Source organism: Rousettus aegyptiacus, unplaced genomic scaffold (genome assembly GCF_014176215.1).
Source record: "Rousettus aegyptiacus isolate mRouAeg1 unplaced genomic scaffold, mRouAeg1.p scaffold_m13_p_13, whole genome shotgun sequence".
Taxonomy (NCBI): domain Eukaryota; kingdom Metazoa; phylum Chordata; class Mammalia; order Chiroptera; family Pteropodidae; genus Rousettus; species Rousettus aegyptiacus.
This window is the reverse complement of record NW_023416288.1, coordinates 62922322-62940524: the sequence shown is the minus strand read 5'-3', so window position 1 is coordinate 62940524 and position 18203 is coordinate 62922322. Positions and strand designations below refer to the sequence as shown.

Sequence of the window (18203 nt, the reverse complement as noted above, 5' to 3'; positions counted from 1 at the left end):
GGGAGCTGCGGCAGGCAGGTGTGGGGGTTGAGAGTTAGCAAGGGGCAGAGTAGCCCGAGGATCCCTATCTGCAGGCTCGTCCAGGACGCGGCGTCGGGGCCCGGGCGCCAGCGCTTGGGGGCCGGGGCGACCCTCGGAGCTTATCTGTCGCCCCACCGCGCGCGCCCGTCCGAGGCTCGGTTGATGGCTTGGGTCTGCACGGATTTGAGCTCCCGGAGGGGGCGGGCTGGGGAAATTCCCGGGCCCGCCTGAGCCCCGAAGCAGAGTGGGGGGCTGGGGGTGTCGCATGACCATGTTGCAGGTCCTCGGCCGTCGGCCAGGCGCCTGCTCTGCCTGGCGTCCCCCCGGAGGCCATGCGCTGCAGGGGCCCCAGTCTGGCCTGAAGCCGCGCCCGGGCCCGCGGTCCCCGGGTCAGTGCGGGGCACCGGGCGGCCCCGTGGGGCGGGGCGGGGCGCACCCCGCGCGCGGAGCTCGGCGGCCTCCGCGGAGGGGCGGGGGCGGGACGCGGAAGTGCCGGGCTGGCGGGTGGCAGGCGCCGCTCGCGGACGGCGCAGTCGGCCCCGCCGCGCAGCCGGTGCTCCTGGGCGCAGCCGCGCGGGCGCGCCGCGGACAGGTAGGTCCCGACCACCCCGCGCGCCTCCGCGCGCCCGCGGGGCGCCTGCCGGCGGCGGGCGGGGACCGGAGTGGGACGGGCGCGCGGGAGGGGTCGGCGTCCCGCCCGCCTGGAGCCGGAGCTCGGGTGGGCGCTGAACGCAGGGCGCGCCCCGACGGCGTGGCCGCCTCCGGGGCGTCTCTCCCGTCCCGATCACCGCAGGCTGCCCCGCACCAGCAGCCTTTGATCCGCAGGCGCCGCGGGAGCCCCGAGGCCCGGCGGCGGCGCCGGCTCTGCGGCTCCCTCCCTCCGGCTCGCGCTGGCGAGGATGGGGAGCGCCTGGGCGCCCGGCTGGAGCGTCCTGGATCATGGAGAGAACCCCGATTTCTCCTTTCTGTGCGCTCCCCCGGGCACCCCTCACCTTTTCGGGTAAGAGGATGAGGTTTAAAGAGTTCGTCCTCCCCGGATCTCAAGGCCAATGGCAGGAATTCGGGCAGAGGGTGCGTGGGAAGACGGCGTCAGGTAGAGGCGCGGTTTTTTGACTTGTGGCCCACAAAAGAAGGCTCCGACCCTCCTAGCAGAGGAGGAACCACGGGGCCTGATACTTCTTGGACTAGTTTCTCTTCGTCTTTCTCTCGAACTTAAAACCGAAACAATTAAGAATCTCAGAATGGAGGGAAAGAGGCCAGTGTGGCCGCGATGTGCAGTGAGAAACGGCGAATACGCGCGCCCGACCCCGCGCGGTGATCTCCAGGACCCCCAAGGGCGGGAGCGGGTGCCCCGGACCCGGGGCGGGGAGGGGGGAACTTTCCTGGCCTCGCCACCACCGTGGGCGGAGGTGTCACCCGCCAGAGCAGCTGTCCGAGAGGCAGACCCCGAACCAGCGTCCCGGGGTGGCTCCGCGGGCAATCCGCTGCGGGCGGAACCTGCAGGGCTGTCCTCAGTGCAGGGCCTGGACTATAAGTCACCAGGTGGAGCAAAGACGCGGGGTAGGGCAGATGGAGGAAGCTAGAGGCCCTCCGGAGAGAGCAGCCAGGTCAGAGGCAGAGGCCTCGACCTCCCCTGCACTATCGGCCCGGGGCGCGGGGACTCCCAGCAAGTCTAAGGAGGCACTTGGAAACCACCTTTTCTTACTGAAAGGCCCGACTCTGGGGTTTCCCCCTGCGCTTTGGCCTTCCCCCACAATGCCCTGGGAGGAGACTGAGAGAGGCTTCTTCCTGTGGCAGCTGTTGCCCCCAGCCTTCGCTGGTCTGCGGGTGTGACCGACTCACCTGGAGGGGGCGGAATGTAGGATATCGAGAGTGCAGGAACCCCCATGCCTCCTCCCTCAGCTTGGTGTAGGGTTTGGGGAGAGAGAGGATGTGAATCAAACTCGGATGGTGGCAAGGGGTTTGCAGCTCTGCCCACAACCGGGGGCTGCAGTACTTCCTCTTCTAGGGGCCCGTGGTGCTCACAGTGTTCCAGACTCAAGTCGCTGGCTCCTGGGACGTCAGGGCCCTGGCATGAGTTGTGGGACCACCCTGACCCCAGAGAGGCTGTTGGCTGCCCCACTAGATGCTTCCTGTATGGGGACGCCCTCCGGTCCTCAGCATCCACTTCCCATGGAAGCCGATGCAGGCACTGCTGACTTTTCCCACTTCCCAGGATTCAAATCCACAAAGGTAGATCTGAGGCTGCAGAAGTTTCACTCCTGGGATTGCAGACCTCTTCTGCCGCAGGAGTCCAGCAGACCCCTGACCGGCCCTGCCCTTCTACATCCCTTTCTAGCAGTGAGGCCGGATGTAGGAGGCACTTCCTCAGGGCTGCCCTATAACTTTTGGGGTCCCCTGGAAATCTGGGCAACTGTTTCCATCTGGAGGGAAAATAGGGATAGGGCACAAAGGCATTAAAATTCGGAATTCCTGGCACTAGGATGGTCTGAATCAAATCTAAACCCACCTTGGGGAAGGAGGAAGCCACCTTGGGAAGCTGATGCTGACCCTGGTCCTGCTACACCTGGCTTCAGGCAACACCTTTCTGTGGTTTGCTGCGCAGGCCCTGCCTTGGCCCAGGCTGGCCTGCCTGAAGGGGCTGTGCCATACTGACATGAGGCCAGAATTATAAGCTAAAAACCTTCGCATTGAACAGCAGTGCTGGGCCGGCCAGGCAGTGGGACTCACCCAGATTTCCTCCTTGCCCTGGGCACAGGAGTCGGCCTTTCTGGCCTCTCAGCCGCACCACCCCTGGCACAGGTGCGGGCCCAACCACGTGTGCGGGGTCTTTGGGGGAAGATTGCCTTCCCTCTGTGTCAACAGAGCTTTCTTCCATCCACCTTCACTTAGCTGGAATTGCCTGTTACTGGTGACTATCGGCCCTCTGTTCTAAGACCAAGGCCTTTGGGAGGAAGGCTACCCAATGCCATGAAACACACTAAACGTATGGTGACCGCCAGCAGACTTGGGGGTTGGGGGATGGGCTACGGGGTGAGAGATTGAGAATTTGGTCTGGGGGACCCAAATGAGAATTTATCTCCATGTCCCTTCCCTCCCCCAGCTCACAGTGAGTCAGGTTCCTGAGTTGTCTTGTCTGGCCACTTTCATTTCCCCTGGGGCTGGGTGGAGGCTGATGAAGAAAGGGGAACTGAGCCATCCATCTTCTGAGGCCCGGGGGCAGGGCAGGAGCTTTCCCACCCTCCCTGGCCAGGCCTGGAGCTGGGCACTGCTCTAAGGATGGAGACTTCTTAGCAGGATGTGGCACTTAGCAGCCACAACCCAAAAAGGTACCAGGCAGAGAATTTCAGGGGAAACTGAGGCTCATTGTTCCAAGGCCAAAGTGGACCTGGAACAACAGAGGGCAGTCAACCCAGGCCGGCCAGGAAACCGTTGGGGTTTCAGGACCTCCCAGGCTGCAGCCCGGCCCTGGTTGGATGGCTTTAGCTGTTAGAAAGTTCTTCAGCCTGGGTCGTCTTCCTCAGTGCAGGCTATCCTGGTTTGACTCAAACCCTAGTCCCTTTGCATACAGTGGTACCTCAAACATTACGGATAGCTCTCATCCCCCTCCCCAACCCCCGAGTGTTCACTTCACCAAGCCGGATACCCCATTTCCTTCGGCCATTCCTTCCCTGTGAGGCCTGCCGGCCTTGGACCCTAGCAGGCACTGGAGCCTCAGCAGCCTTCCTCCTGGGTCCAGTCTCACTCCCTTTGACCCGGAGGAGGGTCCTGGAGAGAGCAGGGCTGGTGGCGGGAGATCAGCTGGAGGACAGAATGCTTCTAGCATCTGGGGTGTACCAGTTGGCTGGTATTTCTTAAGGCCTACTTTGGTTCAGTGAATGGTAGGGTGCTGGGGTGGGGGGAGTGTGTGGGAGGAGAGAGCAGGAGACAGCCCTACCCTTGAGGAGGCTGCCTGCCCACCTGGAAGGGATACGAGATGGGGGGAGGGTCAGTGCGAGGCGGAGTAAGAGTCCCAAACCCACTGATCTCAATGAAAAGAGTTCAGGGCCACCCATGGTGCCACGGAGAGTGCGATGTGAATGCTGGGGTGCCCACCCCACGAGGGCAAGTATCGGCACCTGTCTGCACACCACCCTTCCAGGCAACATGCCCGCCCATCCCTGTGCCACCCTCATTGCCACCACGCCCTCTCCTTACTTGTGAGGGTCTTTTGAGGGGATGGAGGTACCAAGGATGTGAGAGAGAAGCATGGTCCCGGGGCAGTGTGCCCTCTCACACACACACGCGCCAGCCACCGACTCACCCACCAGAGCCCGGCATGGAGGCAGCCTTGTATGTCATCCTGCTCAGCCCTTTGTTCTTTACTTGCCCAGTGACAAATTCCCCTTGGTCTTAGGAGGGGTGGCTCTGTGATGGCTCAGTCCTTTCCACTTCCGATTCTGGGCTTGTGTGTTAAGGGCACGGGCAGGAGAGAAACCACCCAGGGTGGAACTGAGCAGGAGGGGCCTCAGGACAGTGAGGAGAAATGTCAGGTATGGAGAAGGCCTGGCAGATGGAGGAAGGAGGCATGGGTTCCATGTGGCCCGCTGGCCTCTGCCTAGGGAGGCAGAGACTGGCCTGAAGAGGTGGCACCGGGTCCCTGTGGGCAGCCGTTAGACCTCGCCTCTGTAGTTGCTGCAGCTCAGCGCAGGGCCTGGCAAATATTAGGTGCTTACTATTCGCTGAATGGTCAGCGGGAGGGACCGGAGTCTAGGAATTTGATGGCTTTAGAAGGATAGGCTCTAAGTATGGTGGCCACTGTCCTGGTGACACAGGAAGTAGACTGAGTTGACTGATGAGATTTTCCTCAAGATGTCCAGGTGGGGAAAGCTTGATTTCTGGGGGAAACTGAGGAAGAAAGGAGGCTCTGAGGACTGGGTGTGGAAACCCTCCCTCCATTCAGATGTCTGCTCGGTCTTGGGCCAGGTTTCCTAGAGGGTGCTTTAGTGAGGGAGGGGAGCAGGGAGAAAGCTAAGCAAGCATGTGGACCCAGCTGGGGGCTGGCTTCAGCCTGACCCCTCGGGAAGCTCTGGAGCCCAGTTTGTTCCACCTGAAGCAAGGAGACTGGCCTTTTGTCCCTGTGTGTCAGTCACTCACTGGCTACTGGCTGTCCCCTGTGGGGAGGGGTGGGCCTAGCCTGGAGTCGGGCAGTGAGGGCAGGTCTCGCAATGGACAGCTCTATGGCTCTGGGCTGTGCCAGCCTCACAGCAGCTGGGGAAGTGATACCCTGCCTGGTAAAGGACCTCTGGGCGGGGCACCCACAGCATCCACTTCAGCTGTAATGCCCTCCTTCCTTTGTCCCCAAACACGGCATAGGTGCAGGGACCCTGTGACAAGAAAGCTGAAGGCTGGAAAAGGGACTTGGTCTTGAGCACCTGAGGGACTGGAGAGACTCCAGCCCCCGGTGCTGGGAGGAAATGAAAGCCCCAACAGCCACTGGCTGGGCCCCCCGAGCGCCCCCACACTCCTCTGCCAGAGGAGCATTGAGCTGCGAATCTGCTGATGCCCTGCCCTGCTTTCTCCTGCAGACCATGAACCAGCCTGCCCCAGCTGCCCTCCCGCCGCCCCGCCGTGTGCGGCTGAAGCCCTGGCTGGTGGCCCAGGTGAACAGCTGCCAGTACCCAGGGCTCCAGTGGGTCAATGGTGAGAGGAAATTCTTCTACATCCCCTGGCGACATGCCACGCGGCACGGCCCAAGCCAGGATGGAGATAACACCATCTTCAAGGTGAGCCTTGGATGAGGGACTGCCTGGACCTCTGAGGCACCCCTTCCCTAGAAGAGGACCCCACTCCCAAATCTCAGACTGGCCACTCAGTTGCCTTGCTGCAGGTGGTCCTGTGCGTGGACTTAGGGGACCCAGGCATAACCACAGGGTATATCTTTTCTTGCTTGCTCCCCAGAGCAAGGTGGGGACTGAGAGGTCCCCAAGAGACCTTCCTGTAACTCCTCCTCCCCCTCCTTCTTGTCTCGTTCTTATTACACGTGAGTACGTGTGCGCTTTGGTGTACCTGTGCTGAACGTAGACAACAGAATTCCCCTGTAGTCCTAACACTAAGAGGTAACTACTATGATTATTTTTTGCTCATAGTTTCGGTCTTCTTCACATGTGTATTCACGAGATACAAACATAGAATCAGACTGCGTATTCTATTTTGTAACCCGCATTTTTCACCCAACATCGGGACCAAATCTTCTCTCCAATATATGCCACGTCACTTTTAGGGACTGCCGAAATTTCCTTTGGAGGAGTTTAGCACAGTTTAGTCACCCAGTCCCCGGTTTGGGATGCTTTTAGTATTTCAGTGTTGAAGACCACATTGCCAGGTTTACCCTCTAAACTCTTACCCTTTGTACATCTGAAATGATTTTCTTTGGGGTTAGTTCCTAGAGTTAAACATTGCTGAGTCAAAGAGAACGCTTACTTTTAAAGCTTTGGATGTGTGTTTTTTAGGTTTTGCACTTGACAGTTACCCTTTCAAGATTCTTTTAAATCTGCTTATTTTTGAATAGATAACCCAGTTATACAACTTGAAATTTAAAAAACATAGACTAGTTTGCAGGAAAAAGTCTCCTTCCTGTCCCTGTCCCCAGCCAGCCACTCCCTCTCTGGAGGCAATAAGTATTATCAGTTACTTGTTTATCCTTTGTGAGAGTTTTTTGTACATAGACGAGCAAATAAAATTTCTTCCACTTTCCACAGAATAAGAGATGTATGCATATTCTTGCATAGCTTGTATTTTTTGAAGATATAACAAAAGTGCCCTCTTTTTTTAAACTAGTATTTCATTCTTAGAATGGGTCATAATTTAACTGGCACCCATTGATGGGCACTTCAGTTATCTGGGGTCTTTTACTTTCACAAATGGTGTGCTGCAGTGAATAACCTTGTATATGCAGAATTGTGTCGATGCTTCTAGATCTATAGGATAAATTCCTAGAAGTCAAATGGCTGGGTTAAAGGGCAGAAACATTTGTGATCCTGACAGCAACCAAAGTGCCCTCCAAAATAATGATACCAATAGTTGAAGTGTACGGAGCCCATCCTAATGCAGGCGCAGTTAGTTCTGAGAGCTTTATGGGCCCTCGAGTCTTCACGACCGCCCTGTGAGGTGGGTGCTATGATGGGGAGACCAAAGCAAAGAGAGGCAAAGTGATGTGCCGCTGGCGCACAGCTGGCGGGGGGCAGGGTCCGGATTCAGACCCCGTCCTGCTCCAGACCCACACTCTTGTCCACCATGTTGTACTCTCCTCCTTAGAGATTAAACCTACTCACGCTTGCAGGAGTGGAGAATGCAGTGCCTTTCAAAGCACCTCGATTTCCCTGAGGGCTGGGAAGGTCTGGGGTCTTATCTCCCACCTTGCAAAGGGGCACTCAGTGTGGCCATGGTCTCCCCGCACAGCAGCAACTCCCATCAGCCAGGAGGGGCTAGGCTTTGGTGAGGGGCGAGGTTCTCCGTGGTTGCCTGTCTTCTCTCGCTGCCCCAGGCCTGGGCCAAGGAGACGGGGAAGTACACCGAGGGGGTGGACGAGGCCGATCCGGCCAAGTGGAAGGCCAACCTGCGCTGTGCCCTTAACAAGAGCCGTGACTTCCGCCTCATCTATGACGGGCCTCGGGACATGCCGCCTCAGCCCTACAAGATCTACGAGGTCTGCTCCAATGGCCCTGCTCCCACAGGTATCCGTGCCTCCCTGTGTGGGCCACGTAGGAGGCGGTGCAGGGAGGCCCAGTGCCCTCCATTGTGCAGTGGTCGGGCATGTGCTCCCAAGGAGTGGCTGGGGATAGGCCGTTCGTGGGGCCAGGAGGCTCGGCATGGACCAGGGCCTTAGGTCCATCTTCCTTAGCCAGCCTTTGTTCTTCGCTCTCGGCTCCCAGTACAGGTTTGGTGGCCTAGGGAGCTGAGCGCCACGGGGTCTGAGAGGTTCCTGCTGATTCCCGATGGCTGTGCAGCTACAGCAGGAGCTGCCATGTGGAGCCCCGGTGGCCCTCCTGCTCCTCTTCTGCTGACTCCTTTCCCGTCTTCCTTTTTCTCTCCCTCCATCTGCAGAGTCACAGCCCAGCGAGGACCACACTCGTGGTGCAGGAGAGGAGGAGGAGGAGGAGGAAGAGGAAGAGGTGAGCGGGAGCTCTGCCTGCCCTGACGTGGGCCTGGCAGGGGCGTTTCTCTTGTCCGCTGCTCTAGGACCGGGCGGCCCCTTCCTCTGGAGCCTTGCTGCTCTCCCTGCAGCTCTACTCTTGAGTTTCTTCTCCGGGATTCTGAGGATAGAACCAAAGTCACCAACTTGAACCCTCGGGGGCTTTGTCGGTACAACACGTGCTCACACTTTGATTGACCCTCACATAAGTTGGAGCTTAGTAAGGTGCTATACCTGTTCAGAGGGCAGATGTGGAAACTGAGGGACTGAGCGGCTCACTGACCTGCCTGCGATGGCAGACCTGGGGCTGGAGGCAGGGTCTGGCCTCGGCTAAGCTGAGGACCAGGGAATTGCCTTGCGGTTCTCATGTGTTTTCTTTAGCATCAGATCAATTTAATAACCTGTCCTCCCTTCTCTCTCTCTGGCCTCTTCCCTCCTCCTTTGCCTGTGTCTTCCCTTCAGCTCCAGAGGATGTTACCAAGCCTGAGCCTCACAGGTGGGGCTGGGAGGTGGAACGGTTGGGGGTCTAGTATAAGGAGAAGCTGCAGGTACCATAGGTACCTGGGAGGGGGTTGATGGGAGGGTATGGGTGGGGAGGGAGTAGGCGAGCCTGGGAGGCAGCTCCTAGAAGCTGCATTAAAGCTCTCTCCACCCCTACCCTCTGTAGAAGCAGTGCAGCCCGGTCCCTCCATGGCACCCTATTCTTTACCCAAAGAGGATGTCAAGTGGCCACCTACGCTCCAGCCGCCTGTGGTGCTGGGCCCCCCTGCTCCAAACCCCAACCTCATGGGCCCTGCCCCCGCCTATGGGGAGCTTATCCCTGAGGTCCTGCCGAGCCTGCAGCATGGGGCCCTGGCTGCCAGCCTGCCCCCTGCAAGCGAACAACTCCTGCCCGACCTGCTGATCAGCCCCCACATGCTGCCTCGTAAGGACCCAGGGGCTGGCTGGGCAGGGTAAAGCAGTGCAGGGGGTGGTGGTGGTGGGGGGTAGGGGTTGGTTTGCAAAGAGGATGGATGATGGTGAAGAAAAGAACAAAGATGCCCATGCCAGTCCCTCCTTGGGTGGGGGGGAGTAAGTGGGAGTGCTGAGCAGACGACTTAGCCACTGGGCAGAAAGTCAGTCGAACTGCAGAATGGGGGGTATGGGGCTTACAGACCAGGGAGTCCTGCCCCTCTGCCCCACAGTGACTGACCTGGAGATCAAGTTCCAGTACCGGGGGCGGCCACCCCGTGCCCTCACCATCAGCAACCCACATGGCTGCCGGCTCTTCTACAGCCAGCTAGAGGCCACCCAGGAGCAGGTGGAGCTCTTTGGCCCTGTGAGCTTGGAGCAAGTGCGCTTCCCCAGCCCCGAGGACATCCCCAGTGACAAGCAGCGCTTCTACACGAACCAGCTGCTGGATGTCCTGGACCGCGGGCTCATCCTCCAGTTGCAAGGTCAGGATCTGTATGCCATCCGCCTGTGCCAGTGCAAGGTGTTCTGGAGTGGGCCCTGCGCCTTCGCTCAGGGGTCACACCCCAACCCCATCCAGCGAGAGGTCAAGACCAAGCTCTTCAGCCTGGAGAATTTTCTCAACGGTGAGGGCCCCACATTGCGTTCCTACGGGGCTCCCGTCATCAGGGGCACGGGTCTAGCCTCTGAGGGTCTTGATCTCGCCCTAGGGCTCATCCTGTTCCAGAAGGGCCAGACCGACACCCCACCACCATTTGAAATCTTCTTCTGCTTTGGGGAGGAGTGGCCTGACCGCAAACCCCGAGAGAAGAAGCTCATCACTGTACAGGTATACTACCATCTCCCAACCCCCCCCCCCCCAACCCCCCAAATCTGCTTTGGCTTGAGTAAAGGGGACTCCTGGGGCAAGCCCTCACCCCACAGTGGAGACTCAGGGCTCTCTGGGCAGTGTGAACTTGGTGGCTGGAGGTCATCAAGGCCCAGGGCTGCCCACACATAAGTAGCCTTTGTCCGAAGTAGATACTGGTGCCGCTTCTTCCTGGTGTATGTGGCCCACCACCTGTCCCCGGGTGGATGCCCTCACGCACAACTGGATTTGACCACCCTGACAAGGTTCTCCCTCTCCTGGATCTTCTTTGCTCCCCCAGGTGGTACCCGTAGCGGCTCGGTTGTTGCTGGAGATGTTCTCAGGGGAGCTTTCTTGGTCGGCTGATAGTATCCGGCTACAGATCTCAAACCCAGACCTCAAAGACCACATGGTGGAACAGTTCAAGGAGCTCCATCACATCTGGCAGTCTCAGCAGCAGTTGCAGCCAGTGGCCCAGGCCCCTCCTGCTGGCGGGGCCTGGCCCATGCACCCAGCTGGCATGCAATGAGGTTGCAGAGAGTGACTGAACTAGGCTTCTTGGGTGGCTACATGGATTGATGTGGAGGTGTGACGGCCCCAGGGGGCACCTGACTGGCTGCAGGGTCCTGTCTCTGGGTCTCCCGGAGGTGGATTTGGGCCAAAAAGGAGGAAAGAGAGGCCCGAATTCCAGGTTCTCCCTGCAGACAGAAGGCGAAGGAAGCTGGAAGCCAGTTTTGCTATGGGAGCTGTGTCTTCTGGACATGCCTCTCCTCTGCTAGCCCTGGTCTCCTGGCTCTGGAATAACTCAGCCATCAACACCAGTGAGCAGGCAAGGAACTGTCTTGACTCCGGGACCCCAGCTGTCCAGAGGGAATTGCCCCAGCATGCCCTCATTTCCTCTGGCAGAAAGAGCCAAGTGCTCTGGGCCCGGTCCCCCTCGCAGGGCCTCTAGTTTGAGCCTAACTTCATCTTTCTCCTTCCTGAGACAGATATAGCACTTAGGTATTATATCAGATACTTAAGGCTGGCAGCTACCTCTTCTTGAGAGTCCAAGAACCTGGGGTAGAAAGTGGAGTTTTATATATTTTTGGATTAATAAATGTTAAAAACATGCAGCTATTCTTTTACTTTTTCCAGCACCAGTTGCTTGCTTGCTATTCTACCAGACCCCGTCTCTGATGCCAGCTGGCCCTTTCTCCTAGCACCTGCCCTTCATCTCTGGTGCCATTGACACAGAGAGGGCCTGCCTTCCAGGCTGGTGAGTCAGTGGGGCCTTCATAAACACTCACCTGGCTGGCTGCTTTCCACGAGGAAGCTGACTAAAGCAAGGGTATGGGCTTTTAAATGTGTGCAGAATATAAAATCCTGTCCAAATCAATTTTCCCGTAAGAAATGATGAAAAAGAGCTGGTATTTCAATTATATCACAATCTTTATCCTTCTGTACATTTGCACGCTATTAAATACATTAGGACAATGAATGTAAATTGGTAGCTCATTGTTTGAATCTGGCTCATAGATATAATTTTCTGGCTTGAATAATTTTGTTTATCTTTTTATTATGGAAGATTTTAAACGTTTGTGAAAGTAGGGAGAATGATATGAAATCCCCATGTAGTAACTTCAACAATTGTCAATTCATTGTCTTTCTCATCTAAACTACCATCCACACCACTACCCTGAGGTTATTTTGAAGCAAATCCTACCCACACATAACATTTTGTATTGTCAGCATGTATCTCTAAAAAAGACAGGGACATCCTGAAAAAACAAAACGATATCATCACATCTAATGTGAAGACATTAACTTTTATAAAACACCTATTGTTTAAAAATTTAAGACATTAGGTAAATTGTATTGCAGTTTAATTGTGGAAGAAATCGAATTGTTCTCCATTCTGCTTTTGCCTAGATGCTGGCGGCTCTGCTATTAACGTATTTTGTCTTCTGTATTTCCTGTAAATTGGTACTTTGATCTAGACTCTGAATTCTAGAGGCTCAATTGAATGCATCTTTTTTGTTTCGACTACCTAGTTTTAGGTATTCATCTCCATCTTTAATTATTATACATCATGCTACAGTGAAGAGGCTTGTGCATACTCATCTTTTCATATTTTTGTCAGTGTATCTTTGGGGATGGAGCCCCAGAAATGGGATTTCTGGGCCAAAGGAAAAATATGTAATTTTTCTAGATATTGGCAAAATCCTGTTAAACCTGAGTGTGCCTGTTTCCCCAATCACACCAACAAACTATACTAACTTTCTGGACTTTTGCCAACCTGACATGAAAAATAGTATCTTCGTGCCACTTCTCATTATGAGAAAGGCTGAGCATCTTTGTATGGTTAAGTGACCTGTGCAGATTTGTAAAAAATTTTAGAATAGTTCAGAGTTACAGACAAGTTACTTGAGAGTTCCTATATACCTCATACCTTTTCCCCAATTGCTAAAACCTTATATTACTATGGTATATTTGTCACAACTAATGAAACTGTATGAATACACTATTATTGACTAAATTCCAATCTTTATTCAGATTTAATTAGTTTTTATCTAACATCCTTTTTCTGTTCCAGGATCCCATCCAAGTTATCACATTACATTTAGTCATGTCTCCTTTGCCTCCACTGGCTGACAATTTCTCAACGTTCCTTGTTTTTGACTTTGAGGGCACACCTTAGAAAGTCCCCTATTTTGGGTTTATCTCTTGTGTTTCTCATGGCTTTTGTAAGGAAGACCACAGAGGTGAAGTATCATTCTTACATCGTCATACTGAGGGCACATACTACCACCGTGATTTTTTTGTGATCACTTGGCTAAGACAGTGTTTGTCTGGTTTCTCTACCATAGGTGACTCCTCTTCCCATCTTTTCCATACTGCACACACACACAGAGGTTTCAGAATTGTTAATCCATACCTTTTAAGAAACTTTACCAACTAGAACACAGTGCTTATGTACAGTTCCTCTTGTCTTTAGTTTTCATTTACCAAGGTTAGCACTTTTCCCCACTGGCCTGTGTAGCTCTATTTCTTCTTTAGATTGAAATAAGCTGTCAACACTTTAAGATTAGTAGATGTCACCCACCTGATTTCCAGCTTCTTTCAGGGAATTGGCAAATATAGAAGCATTCCCATTACATTCCCCAATAGCGATAATGAGCTGCAACTTTAGATGGGCGAGTTCAGTACAGCCCTCTCCCAGCCTGCTTCACTCCGTTCACTGCCTTGTCCCCAAAGGCATTTGGGTTTGCAAACCCTTGGTGAACAGTGGAGCGGGGAGCCCGAGAACAGACGAATTACGGAATCTTGGAAGGAAGATCTGCAGTAGGTGACTACTTGTAGACGGACTTCTCCAATACTGCAGGAAGCTCAGTGGTTGCTGAAAATCCTCTTTGGGCTTCTACTTACTTTTTGACTTCTTAAATGAAAATGAAAAAACAGCATACCTGGCAGTCATTTCCTACATATCTGTGTTGCAGTAGCTTGTTGTGGATGAACGCCACCCCAAATAAGTGACAGATGTTAACTCATTCCAGAGGTTAAAGGCAGGAGAATGTGTGTTGCAATTTACTGCTCCCTAGCTCTGCTAGAATTCTGCTTGGTGCTGGCCTTTGACTGTGCTGGTGGCCTCTGCTAGGGTTGAAGCTGGAATCCATTAGAACACTGATGTCTGTGGCCCTGGGGATAAACACATCCCTCTAGCAACCAACAGAAAATTTCCCCCTCACTTCCTTCCTCCAAACCCTCCCTCCCAACAGAGTTCATCCTTGTATCCAACTCAATATTCCCTTCTAATTCAAGACTCCTTCCTCTAATTCAGCTTTTCATTGACATAAAGAAATTTTCATTATTCATAGAGTAGGAGAGGATACTGATGGGCTTTTTTCATTTTTGTAAGAGGAACATTCTTGGAAGCAGCTTTCTCATTTGCTGACAACGTGTCTCAAAAAATCAGGCATGCCTTACTGCATAATCACAGATTATGGCTTTCGCCTTTGCAGAATGATTCAGTTAAACTGGGGCCACGCGAGGCGGACACGTACACTGCATTCATGAGGTACTGATGCCATTCGAAAGCTCAGGTTCCCTAATGTCTCATTTGTCCTATATTCTGAGTTACCGATCCCCATAGAACATGAACATAAAAATTATAAGTTACTTTTCTTTAGTATTAATCTAGCTGGGTATAGCCCCAGTGGGTGATCTATGGTCCACATAATCATGACTAAAATTCCCTGACTATGCCAATGCGGAAATCAGGGAATATCGACAGTTGTGTGAGCACTTATGCCTTAGGTAAGCTCAGGGGCAAGACTCTCATTCTTCCACTAGACATGCAGGAAAACACTGAGGGGACCTGATCCCGAAGTTCCCTTTTAACTTAAAATTTAGGCGGGTATTCTTGTTATGCCAAAAATTAGTTTATAAGAACTATTCTGAAGTGATCTGTAACTTACAGTAAGTAGTGAGGCCCTGACACCATTAATGAGCTATGAGTTCTGTTTTCCAAAGCTATAGCTATGGAGATATTCTTAATATAACTGGGATATGATGCATTCCATGTGCAATTTTTCAGTGGCCAGGGAGAATTATGTCAAGTCTTCTACATGTTTTTCCAGTCCCAGATACAACTTTCTGTGATAAAAGCGAAATCCTTAAACAAAGCAAACAGAGCAAAGTCAACTGGCTGTTAAAAGAACCTAGGATTGGACCAGGCTTCAAAGTTTTGTTTACCTAGAAAATGAGAGATGGCTGGGGTACTGTGCTGATGCCCCGAATTTGATAATCTCACTAGAAACACTGTTTTACGTTCAAGTTTTTCCCTCCAATAATGCCTCTTTAGAGAGTAAAACTCTGAGTACCATGGATGTTAAGCAGGAAAGTTTCACCAATTCCAAACAGCAGATGCAGCTCTGCAGTCAAGTTTACTAGCTCAAAGTCCAATTACTGTAACATACTATATGATCCCATTTATTTAAAACTCGAGAAAATGGAAACTAATCTACAAAGCAGACCTGTGGCTACTTGGGCATGGAGGAGAATGGGGAGAGGCACGAGGAAACTTGGGAGTAAACAGGTTCACTGTCTTGATTGTTAATGATTTCATGGGTGTATCCTATTGTCAAAGTTTATCAACTGCATACCTTAAATATGTGCAGCTTACTGTATGTCAATTATACTTCAGCACAGGTTTTTTTTTAAAGACCAAATACTCAGTAGGTTAGTAAACATCAATCTACTCGGTGGCCACTGTGGAAAGAATACACCACATTGCTGTTTAACGTGCTGAAGAGACCCATTCTCTTTTCCACTGAGGCTATATGAAAAGATACAACGTAATATGGAAGAGTTTTGGGGCGAACTAGAATAAAAGATGCAGAATGAGCTGCTCCCCTGCTATGTGAGGTGTTTGTGGCGTGAAGGACAGGGGCCTGCCTTTTAAACTCCCAACACGGACTATGTGATAACGACCGAGACCGCTCACTGAAGTGGTCCAGTCGTACCATTTCGAAACTATGAGGCAGTGAAAGGAAATAAAACCAACACTGATTAAATTTTAAAAATTTATTTTTTTCTTTTTTCTTTCTTTTTTTTTTTTTGTTGTTGTTGATTTGTTCTTGAGATGGCTACAACACCAGACAGAACAGTGCCCTCATGTTTAGTGCCTGTGCAGGGCTGCAGTGCCTTTAAAACATTAAGATCGGCTTTGGGCTTCCCTTTCCCGCCTCATCCTCATAGAGTCAAATAATTTCCACATTTTTTAGTAAAATACAGTTAGTCTTGCAAACACTTTTTTCCATATTCCCACCCTCTTTTTTTTTTCTTTCATGTCCGTGAGTGAACTAAAAAAAAAAAAAAAAAATCTTAAAAAAGCTAAAACTTAAAATATACATTTATATCCCATTCACCCCAATTTTGGCTCTTTTCTCCAAGGCTGACAACAACCCAATGTGGATTGGAAGTGGATCAGAGACTGGAGAGGGCGGTCAGAGGTGGGACATACATGAATTTTGGCCCTGGCAGGTCTTACTATCACTGATGTGACCATGATATAAAACAGAACAGGCTCTGTACTTACTCCTCCCTGTTCGAACAGCTCTAAAGGTGGTAACAAGTGCCTGGGGAGGACGGAGGAAATTTCTATTCGCTTTGTTAAAAGAGGAGGGGAAACAGGAAAGAAGGGAGGATGAGAGAGCGGGCAAAACAAGAAAGAACCGTAAGGTGATCCTGACCCTTATCTTCCATTGCAGCTATTTGTCTCATCTGAATTCCCATTTTCCCTAAGCAACTGTTTTTCTTGTTTCACAGAAAGGCTGTACTTTTTCTGTGTGCACACACACGTGTCAGCATGCGTGTGCGTGGATATGTGTATGTGTGTGTGTGTGTGTGTGTCATTTGCTACCAAGCGAATGTTTCAGTTCTGGTTTAAGTTTAGTTTTCCTTTTTTATTTCCTTAAAATTATTTTTTCCTTTTAGAAATAAGCTCACCAGGAAACCAGCTCCCCTCCCACCACGCTGGACAGGCCCGCAGCCATCTTTTTAAAAACCGTGCTGAATTTCTCTCACACCCCCAAACAGGAACTCCTCGGGATAGCCTCGGAAGGCTGGAGTCTCTCCCTGTCTGGTGGGCGCCCTGGTGGCGGTGAAGGCCCCTCTGCCACAATGGAGGTTTCTGATTGTGGGACACAGTCTGGTTTTTGTTTTCTTCCTGTCTTCTAATTAAAAAAGACATTCCTGACAAAAGAGAGAAGACAGTCAATACCTGTGGTCCTGGTGTTAGTAAGCATTTTATAAAGTCAAGGCAGAAGTTCCTGTACTTGCTCACGTACCTTATTCTGGTCTCTGCCATTAGAAGTCGGCAAAAAGAAGACGTTCAAGTTTTACTTGTGATGTGAAGGGAGCTACTGCTTTAATGAAATACTATCTGCAGTGCTTTTCCAATCCTGAGGGTCTTGTGAAAATTTAGAATGATATGTGGGGGTAAAAGGTGAGCCAGTAGGTCCAGGCTACCCACTCTAAACCAACCAAAAAATCTCCACTTCGGTTAATTTAAATATTAGGGTTTCACAAACAAAAGTTTAAAAACCCATGATTTAGACTCTCTGGAAAGAGTACTACTGTAAAGTGCTAAACAGAGTGGTTAAAAATGAGGACTCTGGCACCAGAATGTCTACATATGAATTGTGGCTCTATCAGTTACTGACTGTGACATCAAGCAAATCTTAGAAGCTCAATTTCCTCATTCGTAAAATGGAAATAATAACAGTAACTAACCCAGGGAACTGGGTGAGGGTTATTTTAGTTAAAACACATACATTGCTTAGAGTAGTATCTGATATACAGTAAGGGCTCCAAGAATATTTGCTATTAACATTCACTGTTCACCTGATGTGCATCAACGTTACCTTTTATAGACACTGTGAAACCTGAGGATCCAAAAGGCTATCACTATTCATTAAAGAATCAAAGCATAGAAATAATTTCTGGTGTAGTGAGGCACTGCTGAACACACCTTCACCTACTAATGCCTTTAATCACAGAGATCACCAGAGTCCTATACATGCATCAAGAACTGCCTCCTGACAGAAAAAATTCTGCTCAAAACGTCAAAAGGTGGGATTAGAGGAAAGCTGCCTTTGTTCTCTCAGTCAAGAAACTGATACCCAAGTCCCTCTACTCAGTCCTTTCTTTCCTTAGCTCAGCTTGTTTTGCTTCCGAAATCAGGAGATAGGAAGCATATGGAGAAAAATGATGATTAGGAGCTAGACAGAGATGTCAGCTCCTTTCCTATACCTCCTGCCTGAGTCAAAACCTGGCATTTCAGTGTTCAAACTGTAAAAGTGATAGGAATAAACATCTTTGCTCATTAAATCTGAAAGGTCAGTTTTAGGTGAGTTGTGCCATGTACCACGGTCAACTTTAGATCAGCACTGTTAAAAAAAAATACTTGTTTGTTAACCATACACACTCACCACCCTAGAAGTGTCTGTAAGGTAAAGAAAGGAGAATTTTTTTTTTCTTTCTTTTTTGAGATATTGCAGTAACTTTCTTATACAAGTGAAAAGGGCATCCAAAAGAAGCTGACAATTACCTGGCTGCCATGGCTCAAGAAAATCAAGGCCCTGCATCTCCCAACTGTACAGCAGGGTTAAATTGTTAGGTCCTTCCCTGACTCTAGCTATAGTACTAGTCCCATGATGGGCATTAAAA

The 18203-nt window shown here is 51.5% G+C and overlaps 2 protein-coding genes across 5 annotated transcripts in view; one reads left to right on the top strand and one right to left on the bottom strand.

Annotated features, from left to right (window-relative positions):
* Positions 1 to 556: 556 nt before the first annotated feature.
* On the top strand, positions 557 to 18102 carry IRF5 (interferon regulatory factor 5). 3 transcript variants are annotated; one of them, XM_016148675.2, is made up of 9 exons: positions 557 to 613; positions 5589 to 5786; positions 7547 to 7736; positions 8107 to 8174; positions 8657 to 8690; positions 8862 to 9119; positions 9379 to 9771; positions 9856 to 9974; positions 10294 to 18102. In XM_016148675.2, the coding sequence occupies exons 2-9, from the start codon at positions 5592 to 5594 to the stop codon at positions 10519 to 10521; spliced, it is 1485 nt and encodes a 494-aa protein (XP_016004161.2). In that variant the 5' UTR covers positions 557 to 613; positions 5589 to 5591; the 3' UTR covers positions 10522 to 18102. The 3 variants fall into 3 exon arrangements, with proteins under 3 accessions (XP_016004161.2, XP_016004162.2, XP_016004160.2); XM_016148676.2 differs by lacking the exon at positions 557 to 613 and adding an exon at positions 900 to 1021; XM_016148674.2 differs by lacking the exon at positions 557 to 613 and having other exon boundaries at positions 903 to 5786.
* The window catches only part of TNPO3 (transportin 3), a 68280-nt gene continuing 65915 nt past the window's right edge, over positions 15839 to 18203 (bottom strand). For both annotated transcript variants that reach the window (XM_016148669.2, XM_016148670.2), the window contains one exon: positions 15839 to 16727. The gene's annotated coding sequence lies outside the window, so the exon portion shown is untranslated. The remainder of the gene's footprint in view (positions 16728 to 18203) is intronic.

Coding starts and splice junctions, on each gene's coding strand:
- IRF5 (XM_016148674.2), top strand. CDS start 5,478: ATGAAAGCCCCAACAGCCACTGGCTGGGCCCCCCGAGCGCCCCCACAC. Junction 5,787..7,546: donor GAGATAACACCATCTTCAAG/GTGAGCCTTGGA, acceptor TCGCTGCCCCAG/GCCTGGGCCAAGGAGACGGG. Junction 8,175..8,656: donor AGGAGGAGGAAGAGGAAGAG/GTGAGCGGGAGC, acceptor TCTTCCCTTCAG/CTCCAGAGGATGTTACCAAG.